The sequence below is a fragment of the Rhineura floridana genome, chromosome 10 (genome assembly GCF_030035675.1).
Source record: "Rhineura floridana isolate rRhiFlo1 chromosome 10, rRhiFlo1.hap2, whole genome shotgun sequence".
NCBI lineage: Eukaryota > Metazoa > Chordata > Lepidosauria > Squamata > Rhineuridae > Rhineura > Rhineura floridana.
The window spans coordinates 89369923-89382354 of record NC_084489.1 but is presented as its reverse complement, the minus strand read 5'-3'; the positions used below and the strand labels follow the sequence as shown (position 1 = coordinate 89382354).

Here is a 12432-nt window from a genome sequence, read left to right as displayed (position 1 = left end):
AGCTAATTTCTGTCCCACCCCCATAATTTCAGCAATCACTTTGAAAACTTCAAAGCCTAATTATAAATATTTTCCAACAACTAACTCTTTTTTATTTTATTTTGTATTTGAAGGTAACCATTTCAGAATAAGGTTTATAGTAGAGGCAGTAATAATAATAATAATAATAAACTTTAATTTATAGCCCGCCTATCTAGCCAGTGGCCACTCTAGGCGGCGTACAATACAACATGATAAAATACAATAAACAGTATAGCCAGTACAGTACAATGTAAAAATTACAGTATTTAGTAGATTGTTCATATTACAGTTCCAGAACTATCTTGGAAGTCTCAAGGATCGTAAAGGCCTGATGGAAAAGCCAAGTTTTCAGGCCCCGGCAAAATATATCTAGGGAAGGGGCATGTCGAAGATCCATTGGGAGGGAGTTCCAAATCGTGGGGGCTGCCACAGAAAAAGCCCTCTCTCGAGTCCTCACCAACCTAGCCACTTTAGTCGGCGGAACCGAGAGAAGGCCCTGAGTGGCAGATCTTGTAGGGCGGCACACTTTATGACGTTGGAGGCGCTCCTTCAGGTATACTGGGCCGAAACCGTATAGGGATTTAAAGGTTAATACCAACACCTTGAATTGAGCCCGGAAAATAACTGGAAGCCAGTGAAGATTGTATAACACTGGGGTAATATGATCATAACGGCGGCTATTCGTAAGTAAACGAGCCGCCGTGTTTTGTACCAGTTGTAATTTCCGGACTGTTTTCAAGGGTAACCCCACGTAGAGTGCATTGCAATAGTCTAAACGAGAGGTGACCAGAGCGTGTACTACGAGTGGGAGCTGGTGGACAGGAAGGTAGGGTAGTCTGGGCATCTGTCAGGCTGACAAAATATTTAGGCTTATTATGCTAAATTACCTGCAGCAAATCTGCAAAGTTGGTAGAAGGAGAGCTCAGCTCATGTGGATACCCCAAGTCCTTGGCAAGAGAAGTTTAGTAATTCAGACTGGAAACATTTAGAGCTTCTGGAGGGAGGAGAAACGGTGAAGATGAACTAGAATCTCGTGTTGAAAGATTTTGGAGTTTGCCTGGTGGTAGAAAGCCATCAACTAGCAAGGCATGGGGTTTACGTCACAGCCAGAAGGGCTGTCATTTCCCCCCCACCTACACATACACGCACACAGACGAGCATCAAACTGCCCAGCAGCATCTCCCAGGCTGCAGCCAGGATCCAAGGCAAGGTGCCAGCCCAGAATCTGCCTTACTACACTTTGAGTCCTGCTCTTCTAAAATAGCTCATTTCAGCTGGCCGAACCAGACGTGGTGTCATGCATTGTAGCGCGCTTCCTTTCCTTTGCACTCCAGCCTTGTCCCATCCCACAGTCTTTCCCTTGCCTTCCTTGGTGGTGAATTCCCATCTCACTGCTCCTTCCACTGGTCTGCCCTCCAAGCCACCAGCTCCCATTTGGTATTTGAATCTTTCGCCAAATTCCAGACTGGAGCATTCCAGGCAGTATCATTCCCTGTTCATAAGAACATAAGAAGAGCCTGCTGGATCAGGCCAGTGGCCCATCTAGTCCAGCATCCTGTTCTCACAGTGGCCAACCAGGTGCCTGGGGGAAGCCCGCAAGCAGGACCCGAGTGCAAGAACACTCTCCCCTCCTGAGGCTTCCGGCAACTGGTTTTCAGAAGCATGCTGCCTCTGACTAGGGTGGCAGAGCACAGCCATCACGGCTAGTAGCCATTGATAGCCCTGTCCTCCATGAATTGAAGTTTCACCAGAGCAAAGATGCAAAGCAGTTCCCTCCTATTGCATGCGAAGGGCTGAGCAGAATCCCCTCATCTTGGTGCCTTTTTGTGCTAAGCCGGTTTGGGTACAGGTGTCTCAACAGGCAGTGGCATCTTACTGTTGGAGTACCTGTGACAGAGCTGTGCAACCATCCTCTTCCCAAAAAGCCCAGCTTAGTGTGAACAGGGTTAAGTAGATCGCTTCCACTTTTTTAATTGCTTACGTGTATCGATTCTGCTGGGAGAGCTTGGGAAATCTCAGGGCGTAACCAGCCTGAGCAAAATCTTAATAGGACAGATGGGAAAACATCTCATTGGGAAGGAAGTGTGACTGCCCAGTTCTCCCACCCCCACCCCGGCATTGAATGAATTGGGTTTCAAGGAATAGACTGATCTGCAGAGATGACCTTTGATGCTTGTTGCTATTTATGTACCAAAGGTAAGAGAGAGTAGATAGAAATGGTGAGAGCAGGGAAACATGAGCCTTCCTTTTGAGAGTAAAATGCCTCTTTCAACCTGAAGAGCAGCCTCAGAGCAATTGGAGGCAGGGCTCTGCAAAGATGATGGGGTTATTGACCTTTCTTCCATTGTTCCTTTACGGCAATTCCTAGATGAACATGGTGATAATGATTCTTTAAGATGTTGCTCTCCAGTTCTTAAGAGCCGACAGTCCAAGCTGCCCTCCTGTGCATTCGTCTTGTAGCTCCATAGTAAAAACTACTGTCTAGCCCAGCTATCTGCTACAGTGTCTTGAATCTAAAGCCTTCCACAGAAGGCACCTCTCAGGCTCTTCTTGAATGAAAAATGTAAAACCTGATTTATGCTGCTCATGTTTTCAGGAGAAGAGAGGGCTGGAGTGGTCCATTTGTCTGTAACACTTAGTCTATTCTGCAGAAAAGATACACGGGTTCCTTTCTATCAGAACATTGGCCCCGAAGCAAGCAGGTAAAATTTCAAAGGGGCTAAGCAGTCATTCTGAAGTACAGCCTATGTTCTTCAATTTATACCTGGCGGACAAGTCTCCACTTGGATTTTCTTCATCAGACAGCTCCCACGTGGGGTGAATGTGTCTTGGTATTGAACTTTGTAGCCAAATCCTCCTTCCTAATGCCTGATCTTCCTTCATTTCCTGCCCATTGGTCTGGTTGGCCTAGATTCTGTTGGGGGTGCTCTTTGCCTGTGCCAGGCTGCAAAGCTCCATGAGTAGCTGAGGTACTTGCTTGCTGCTAGTCCCGATGTACCTTTGGTATCCGTTCCTCAGGTCTCACAAGAGCGATCTGGAGCCAGGCAGGCAGGCAGATGCCAGTGGCAGTAAATTTACAGTGTGCGCTCTGGTGGAGGGTCACGCCTCGCTGCGCCTGCCGTCTGCTCTCTTGTTGTGGGAAGAGGTGTGAGCCAAGCTGGGTAACTTCCAGCTGAACTTGCTGGGAAGAGTTTCTTGGGAAGCTTCTGTTGTATTCACCTGGTCAGATGCTCCGGGGGCCTGGAGATCCCAGCAGCAAAAGCCTTGTGGGCAGTCTTGGACTCCCTTATTTTATTTTTTTAGAGGGAAGCAAGTCCCTTTCACAGCCCTGTGAGTGGAAGAAGTCTTTGCATAGGAAGAGTTTCTGGTTGGCGGCTGCTGCTGCTGCTGCTCTTTAAAGGAATGAGAGAAATGTCATAGCTGCGCATTGGTGAGCACTTGCCGGAGGCTGTGTATGCCATCCATGCATCAATAGGTTTTGTGGTCTCTCATCTTTGCTGGGAAAATGCTTCTTTGCAAAGACAGGCTCTGGGGATTTTCAGTCTTCTTTGCTGCAGTAATGTCAGGGTTTTGCTCATATCTTTGGTGGCCTCAAGTCTGAAAAGACTGAACAGTCAACAGTTCCAGTTTCTGACAGGGGAGAGTGGAGGGGATTATAAAGAAATAATAGATATTCTGTAACCTGTGCACCTGTGTTGTGTCTTGGAATAAATCATGCAAACAGGAGACTTCGGCATAAGCATTGCATGTTGCCAGCCTTAAGGTGTTAGCGGGATTCCAATTTCCTTCAACGGTAGCAGGAATAGCGGAGGAGAAGGACTGAATTCAAGAAGGCTGCTGTGAAACCCAGCCTACTCTCTTGGACTGGAGGGCGATGTGGGCTGCTAGCATTTGGAGGACCTTGGTGATTGGAAAATCTCTGGAAAGCTTGGGGGATAGGCAGAAGAAAGGCAACTTTTTTTTAAAGAGAAAAGGCTTCCCTTGGTAAGGATTGCAGAAGACAGCTCTTCCTCACACTAAAGCTGCTTTAATTTTTAGCCCGTTTTTGTAAAATACCAATACTGGTTGGTTTGTTAACTTGATTGCATTGCAAATGCCTAATGCCTTCAGTAAAAACTCCCAATGGGTCATCAAGCAGATAACTTCCAGTTCTCTGCCCTTTGTCACTGCTACCTCCTGTGCCCATACTGCCCTCTTTTCCCTTAGCCAGTGTCCTCACTCCAATCCTTAGCATAGAGCAAAATTATCCTGAAACTGGGACCATGCCTGCAATTTCTGCAAAGCATGTCCCTAATGAAGAATTCGTGTTTCATTGGTGTGGAGTTTATGGTGAGCTGGTCTAGAGAGAACAGTGGATTCCTGTGACAGACAGCTGAAATGTGTTGTCCTGGGCATATGTGGCATTCTAGGCCGTGGATGCTCTTCTTCTGGGTCCTGCCTTGCTGCTGGAATATCAGGTGGCTGCAGTAGCCAGCAGTGCTTATGGCCATCTCAAAATGGTCTACCAGCTGCATCCGTTCCTGGAAGTAGCTGACTTGGCCACAGTGACACATGCCATTGGTGACATCGAAGCTTGATTACTGTAACACACTCTACATGGGGCTGCCTTTGAAAACGATTCGGAAACTACAGTTGGTCCAAAATGCAGCAGCCAGAATGTTAACAGGAGCACGGCGCAGGGAGCATATCACTCCTGTGCTTTATCGACTCCACTGGCTCCCAATTTGTTTCCAAGCCCAATTCAAAGTGCTGGTTTTGACCTTTAAGGCCCTAAACGGCCTTGGACCAGTGTACTTAAGGGACCATTTATGTCCATATGTTCCTGCCCTGGATTTAAGATCATCTGCCTCTGGTCTCTTCTGCGTGCCTGGAATGAAAGAAGTTAGATTGACAGGCATGCAGGAGAGAGCCTTTTCAATTGTGGCCCCCAGACTTTGGAATTCCCTGCCCCAAGAAGCCCGCTTTGCTCCCTCCCTGATGGTCTTCTGGAAACTTGTAAAAACTATTTTGTTCCAGAGAGCCTTTGGTTGGGACTGACGGGTCAGCCTGACACTGTTGAAAGTATTTTATCTTTTATTTTTATCTTTTAAGTTCCTTTATTCTCACTCTTCTTATATGTGTATGCATATATATACATGTTTGTATGTTTGTGCATAATGCATTTTATGTATTTTAATAGTATTTTATACATTTTAATTTACTGTAATTTTAATGTTTTAGTGTGTATTTTACTATATATGTGTGGGATTTTATTGTAGCCGCCCTGAGTGCCCTGTAGTAGGGTAAAAAGGCTGGATAGAAATATTTTAAATAAATAAACAAACTGTGGCTGGGGAGAAGGGCCCCACACAAGAAAAGTTAGGAGCTTGTCTGGAGCTCATTAATTCCAGAGCCATGGATCTTCTATGTCTCTGGTCCTGATCTGGTTTATGGGTCCTCTGCAGTCAGTGAGGAGCTCTCTCCTCTCACAGGGGATGTTGAGTTTTCAGAAACCAGATCAGTTCAAATGGAGTCCCAGGTGATCCCTGCCTAATTTGTGATGGGGAGAGTCCACTACTGAGAAACTTGTGCCTCTGCTCGTACCAGATATGAGAGGGATTTCCCCCCAGGCTGCTGGCTTTCATATGTCTAGGATAGGTTTGCCTTTTTTTTTATGAAGAAAAAAAGTAGTACTTGATGCTAACAAGATGTTAATAAAACTGTCGCAGTAACAGGCTGTAAGTGGGTGTTAGGATTGGCAGTCAATAACGTGGCACACAGCCTTCACCTTATCTGCTTAGCTAGGAATTTCCCTGGCTTCAATTCCCACCGGTGCCGTAACATGTTCTAAATAGGCTTTCTCTGCTGAAGAAGCCGGAGTGCTGGGCGAGGGGGAGGGCTGTCATGTCCTGGTGAAGAGTGCAGCACTTGCACTCCCCGCCCCTCCCAAATAGCTGGGGATGGCTAGCTAAGGACCCTCCATGAGACTAATCCACGCTTCGATCGATAAATAGCCCAGTGGGGAGGAGAGCCTGGCTGGGAGGCCAGAGTCTGTGAGTTCCAATCCCTGCTCGTGTCTCCTGGGTGTCAAGGGCCAGCTAAAGATCACCCCACAGTGAGTGGCTCAGGGGTCACGTGCCCTGCCACCTGTGCAGCCGTGGACAAGCTGCATAGTCCCAAGGAGCCCAGTTGCCCCCCAGCTGGCAGTTGCGGACAAGGAAGGGGCCGGCTTGTGCAGCTGTGGCAAGCTGAGCAGGCCCTAGCCAGCTGGGGAGGACTAGCCTCAGAGGGAGACAATGGTAAACCCCCTCTGAATCGAAATATTTTGTATGAAGTTAAGGTGTTGGACTGCAACCTGGGAGGCCAGGGTTCAAATCCCCACACAGCCATGAAGCTCACTGGGTGACCTTGGGCCAGTCACTGCCTCTCAGTTTCAGAGGGAGGCAATGGTAAACCCCCTCTGAATACCACTCACCATGAAAACCCTATTCACAGGGTCGCCATAAGTCGGGATCAACTTGAAGGCAGTCCATATTTATTAACCAGCTTCCCACACACCCAGACTACATTAAAAATATTTGGGACTGTGGGCCTTCCTGTCACAAAAGATGGCTTTGCCAGAGTCCCTCTCACTGAGCCACTGCAGCCGTAAGTCAAGGGCCACTTTTTGCGGTCTCTAGAAAATAAGCCATTGTTCACGAGTGGTAATATTAAGCCATCCTCACAGTTACCTGCTGGGGGTTAGTCACTATTAGATGACAGTAACCCTGTTCCCCATTCTCCCCTGAAGTCGCTATGGCACTGTTGCGCTCTTTCTTCAGAGGACTCCTCAAAACCTGGTACTTCTGTGAGGCCTTGTTAACCCCTTCGTGGGTGGTTTGCTCATATCTCTCACCTGCAACACTTTGTCTAACCTGCATTTGGTGTTTGAATTGAAAGCTGTCTGGGGTGGGAGTGGGGTTTTCTTTCTGCTTATGTTCTGTAATGTGCGCACTGATGGCACTCTGTTGTTAATACTCCCAGGAAAGAGCCAGTTAGCTCTGACTTGAGCCACTCCTTTGCTCAAACCGCCCTCCTGGAGTGCCTTTCTGGCCTTTTGCATCCCATGTCGGAATGGCAGCCCCCTCCATGTTGAGTTCTGCTGCTTATGACTTATGCGTATGGCATCTAAGGTTGTTTCATGAGGCCTCCCCTCCACCACTCCATCCCTGCAATAACCACCATCATTCCCTCCTACAGCTCAGGCCCTAGGGTCAGGCTCCATGATCCCCGGGCAGCCCCTGCCAGGCCAGATTGTGCCAACTGGAGCAGCCAGCACCATCCAACCAGCAGCAGCAGTGCTCCCCCATCTGGTACGGCACCAGTGACAGGAAATATAGTGGGGCCTTGGGGGTCCCTGGCTTCTCCAAATGGCTTGTGTAAGTGGGACAGGCCACCTGTGTTGCCCCCACCCCCAGTTCAAAAATGCATTGTTCCCTGTCTCATCTTAGAAATGGACAGCCCTCCTTTACTGGGCCTTTAGTCCTAAAAACATCCACACTCTCTTTCCTTGCCAGCAGTGGGCATTGTTGGTAGTGGTTAAGGTGTTGGACTAGGACCTGGGAGAGCAGGGTTTGAATCCCCACACAGCCATGAAGCGCACTGGATGACCTTGGGCCAGTCGCTGCCTCTCAGCCTCATGAAAACCCTATTCACAGGGATGCCATAAGTTGGGATCGACTTGACGGCAGTCCATTTACATTTAGCAAACCATGGCTCAGGGCTTTCCCTTCCTGCTTGGTTTCTTCTTTTGTGGGCCTGACTTTCACTTTTAAAGGCCATGCTTTTACTTTAAAAGACTCTTTCTCTCTTGCAGCCATCCAGAGGGTGGCTGTTACATCTAGGGTGACACCACCTCTTGGTCAGAAAACAGGCTTCATCTTCTTTTTAGCTGGGGGAGAAACTGGCCTTGGCATTTGGGTAGAAAGCCATGGGCTGGGGTTCCTTGTTTTTAGAGTCTGTCTTCAGACAGACATTTTACTGTTTTACTTTCTAGGCTTTTTCCCCATCTAGCAAGGAGTGATGGCACACACAAAAGTGTTGGATTTTTAGGGAGAAAAACTGAGCCCGTCAGGCTTTCTACTTTGCCTCCCACCACCACCACCACCCACCACCCACCGCAGTGTGGGCCAGGATGGCTCAAGATCTGTGACAGGTAGTTGCCAGTACACTGACAACAAAGCCCTGGTCCATGCTGAAGGGCTCAACCTGCACCTGACTGTGCAGGGGCTCTCAGGGCTGAATTTTCCTTCTCTGCTGACAGTTCCCTCCACAGAGAAAGCTAGATGGAGAGAATGAGGGGGTCTTCTCCCCAGCCTGCTAGCTTTCTGCATGTGGGGTTCTTTCACAGGGGATGGTTCCACTCTGTCCGCCCTCCTTGTGCCTCTGGAGTCATCCTGCCAAGAGACAGATTTACCTAAGTTGAGCACCAAGAAGACGACTTGGTCACAGGGGTGCATGTCTGTCTTCTGAAGGCTGCAGTGCTGGCCGGTCCTCCTTTCTGACCACATAATCCTTCAGTGGCAACCCACCTCAGCACCTCAAAGGCTCTGAATGTGGGCACTGCCACCTGACAAAAGTTTTGCCTTTTCCCTAAAGACAAGATGGTGCTCAGGCCTCGCCCAGCATTCACACTATAACTCCCATTTTTTAAAAGAGTTGCTCAGGGATTTATTCTGCTGAACCTTGTGCTCCCAGGGCAAGAGAACCAGGATGCACACCAGTTAGTTGGTGAGAAGGGCCTGTTTCTAATTGGCAGAAATATCAGACTTCAGGGGAAACGCCACGGAGTGAAGGAGCATCAGCCCCTCCACGGCTGGTGAAGCAGGCCAGAACGAATGCTCCACCGCGCCAGGGGAAGGGTCTACCTCGTGGGTGGCTGGTCACTTGGCGAGAGGGGCAGTGGCCACTCTTTGAAAGGGGGCTGGTCTCTACAGGAGATTATCAGGGCACGCCTCCATGCATACTGCAAGTTCAGGCGAGACGGAATGCCTTTCCTGGATATTTTTTCTTAATGTTATTTGCTGTTTAATTTAATTTTTTGTACAACGCATTGCTTTATTGATGTATTGCCTTGTTGATGTATTTTTATATTTGTGTTTACTTTTTCTGTAAGCCGCCTTGACGGCCGTTTGGCCAACAGGCAGGGTATAAAGAAACATTAACATAACATGCAGACAGCACCCTCCGGTCCCTTGGCCAGCACAGCTGCTGGGCAGACGCCCCCCCAGATTCCTGAGGCGCAAGCTCGTCTGCCAGTGTGGGAGAGGCGGATGGAGCCCCACAGGAATGACTTCCCAGTTCCCCCTTTTTAAGCCGACGGACAAGGCAAACGTTCCACGTTGATAAAAATTCAGCAAATTGGGGCGAGTCCCCCTTAATCTCCCAGTTCTGTCCTGTTGAGAACGCAGAGCTCCTTTCCTGGTACGGTCAGGGGATTAGCCCTGTCTTCCCGCCGGGAGATGGCACCACCCTAGAGATTGAATGACTGCCCCTCTGGACTCCTAGAAGAACAGGGATGTATAATGAGCGAGTGGAAAGTCTCTCTTCCAAGCTGCTTGTGTTTAATTCTCCTGTCCCCTTTGTCCCTTCTTCTGCAGATGCGCCTCCACCTCAGCAGCCGCAGCCACCTTCTGTGGATGGGGCGACACCACCTCCTGCAGGAGCAGCGCCCGCCTCCACGGCCCCCTGATTGGCCCAGCAACAAGGCGTTTCTCAGGCTGTGACTGTAGCAACCAAAAGCACCATTCCTCAGCTTCCTGCTCCTTCCTCTCCTGCCCCCACCCCCAGCGTGCACGCCCAGACTCACCACCCATGTAGTTTTGGTAACGGTTTGTGCCTTGCTTTCCTGCCAGGAGCGCAGCCAGAGCGAGCACTGCTTCATCTTGGTACTTGGCGTATTTAGCCTCTGGGTGCCCTTTGCCTCCCCAGCTAGGAGATTTGGCGTAACTGGAAGCCCATTACGGTTGGTCGGGTACCTTCAGCGTGTTGAGGCAAAGCATCGCGATACCACAACTCTTCGGTCACACGAGCAGGAGGGGGGAGGGCAAAGCAGCATTTCCCTCTTCTCTGGCCTTAAACATCTTGGTTAATGTGGGCCAGAGGCACTGCGGGTGGACAATTATTCAGGAGGGTCGTTGAGCCCCGGGGTTGCCTTACGATCTTATTAAAAGGAAACATCGATCTCACCTGAGAAGAGCCAAAAGCTGAATCAATTGGCACAAGTTCTCTGCAGTGATGTGAGCGTTTCCTACCCGAGCCTTTTTTCAGTGGGAGAGGCGGGGAGAGTTGGTGCATCCCGTTCTCCCCCTCCCTGTTTTCATATCAAAACAGGTCACTACAGTAGCAAAGGGAGGAATTAGGCCTGCACACTTTTGCCCTCCCACCTTTGAGTTGTGGTTTCAGAATGGGCAAGCAAGCTCCTCTAGACGTCAGGGTGAAGTGCTGGCTTACAGGATGTGTTGGAAGAGCTGGGTGTGTGACTGTCCAAACTACCTCTTCCACTAGCTGCGGGGTGGGGGGGAGCTTGTTTCCTTTCTAGAATGGTCCAAACGGGAGTTGGGGGGAATATCGCTCACGTCTTCCTTACTTACCTGCATGCGCACAATTTATACATCTGACCCTGCCGGTTGCTTGTCTTCTACACATTCCAGCTATCCACTGGGCTCTGGCAGAGATATTATTGGCATCTTGAGTGCCGAATGGGGGGCAGGGGAATCTATCCATCTCTCATGGGGGTGGAGAATTTATGGCCCTCCTGTCGTTGTTGCTGTTTTGGGGCTTCCAACTCCATAACTCCTGCCCGTTGGCAATGCTGGCTGGGGCTGATGGGTGTTGTAACCCCAACGGCATCTAGAAGGCCACCGGTTAGCCACCTTTGACCACCTCCTGGTACAGCTTGGCTCTCGGAGTCTCCTCTGCATCCAGTTTACCAGTCTCTCCTCCTGTTCCCTTTTTCCTGTACAACTTGCAAAGGAGTTCTTGTGTAAATGTGGGGTTTCCGCTTTGGTGGAGGACAGCATAGGGGAGGGTGATCTTTCACCCACTGCACTGGGGGGGGCATTTTAGAAATGGGTCATTGGGGGGGGGATCCAGTGTGCAAATTCACCAAGTTAAGCCTCATTACTCCTGTATGTTGGGGAAGTGGAGTGTCCCTCCTAATGTGCCTGTGTACAAAGAAGCATTATTGGTAGCGGTTGATTAGCATCCAGCTCTTCAGTGGCAGGAGCAATGGCTGTCCCTGAAAGCAGCACAGCCTTCCTTCCTTCCTCCCCTCAGGAACCCTCCTCTGCTGCCTTTTAAGCCCTAGGCATGAGGCCCTCTGTGGATGAGGAGAGCAGCAGTTTTCGTTTGGCCATCTCAACTCCTACTCAGACTTAGTCCTCCCACTTGTGACACCACAAGGATGCATGTTTCATCATCCCATTCTCAACCACAACTCATGCCTTCTGACCAAAGGTCTTCCTCTGTGTCCTCCTCCAAATACCCTCTCAGAAAGAAAACTCCTCTCCACACCTCCCTGGCAGAACTCTCCACACACACCCTTTAAATCCCATTGTCATCAGAACAGCATGGAATTGAGATTCCAAACATGGTCCTCTTTAGACTAATAACCTCAGGTTGTTTTTAGCGAGATCCACTTCAAATGTAAAGGTTCTAGATGGAGAACTTGTCTTTTTTTACTCTATGGTTGACTGTGTCTTGCAGCACACTACGAATTGTTAAAATGATTTCTTTTCTGTACACATGAAAAAAACAAGTGATGGGATCTTTTATTCATTGGTTTGGTTTTTTCCCCTCCAGTCTGATCCTGTGTGTGCAGGATGGAGGGAGAGAGACTTTGTTTCTGCAACACAGCCACTCAATTTTGTGAAATAAAAATGCGGGTTTTTTAAAAACAAACAAGCCTGTGATTATTGTGTTTATTAGGAAATGGACCAAGCAGGTTGATTTTAACTCTGGGGATCAGTTTAAATTAATGACTGCCCTCAATTCAAATGCTCTCTGTGACTAAAAAACGGAGGACGCAATCCATCTAGCGTTCTTGCCCTGTGCCCCGTTTATTTCAAGGAGTCCTTGTGCAGAAGAACTTCCTAGTGAATTGTGCCTGTTGCTCATCTCCCCTCCCCATCAGGCATCATCAATGACATGCAGAGTGCATTTTAATAGATAAAAGCCTGCAGGGGAAGACAGCAGACAGGCTACTTTACATTGCATTAGTAACTAGATGCAGCCAATCTCTTGGGCGGAAATAAATGGGTTGCTTGGGGTAGAGGCAACCAAGCAAGGCTATTTGGTCCTCTGAGCTTCTTTACTGTATGCCATGATGTGTTATTGAGAGGGAGCACCAGGGACCCAATTTTGAAAGAGGAGGGTGTGGGTCGTGCAAAGGCC

General features: G+C 49.0%; 1 protein-coding gene across 2 annotated transcripts in view; it reads left to right on the top strand.

Annotated features, from left to right (window-relative positions):
• Nucleotides 1-11943, top strand: part of SMARCC1 (SWI/SNF related, matrix associated, actin dependent regulator of chromatin subfamily c member 1) — a 135161-nt gene extending 123218 nt beyond the window's left edge. For both annotated transcript variants that reach the window (XM_061586163.1, XM_061586162.1), the window contains one exon: nt 9639-11943. In XM_061586163.1, coding sequence (XP_061442147.1) covers nt 9639-9764 — 126 coding nt within the window. In that variant the 3' untranslated portion in view covers nt 9765-11943. The remainder of the gene's footprint in view (nt 1-9638) is intronic.
• The last annotated feature ends 489 nt before the right edge of the window (nt 11944-12432 follow it).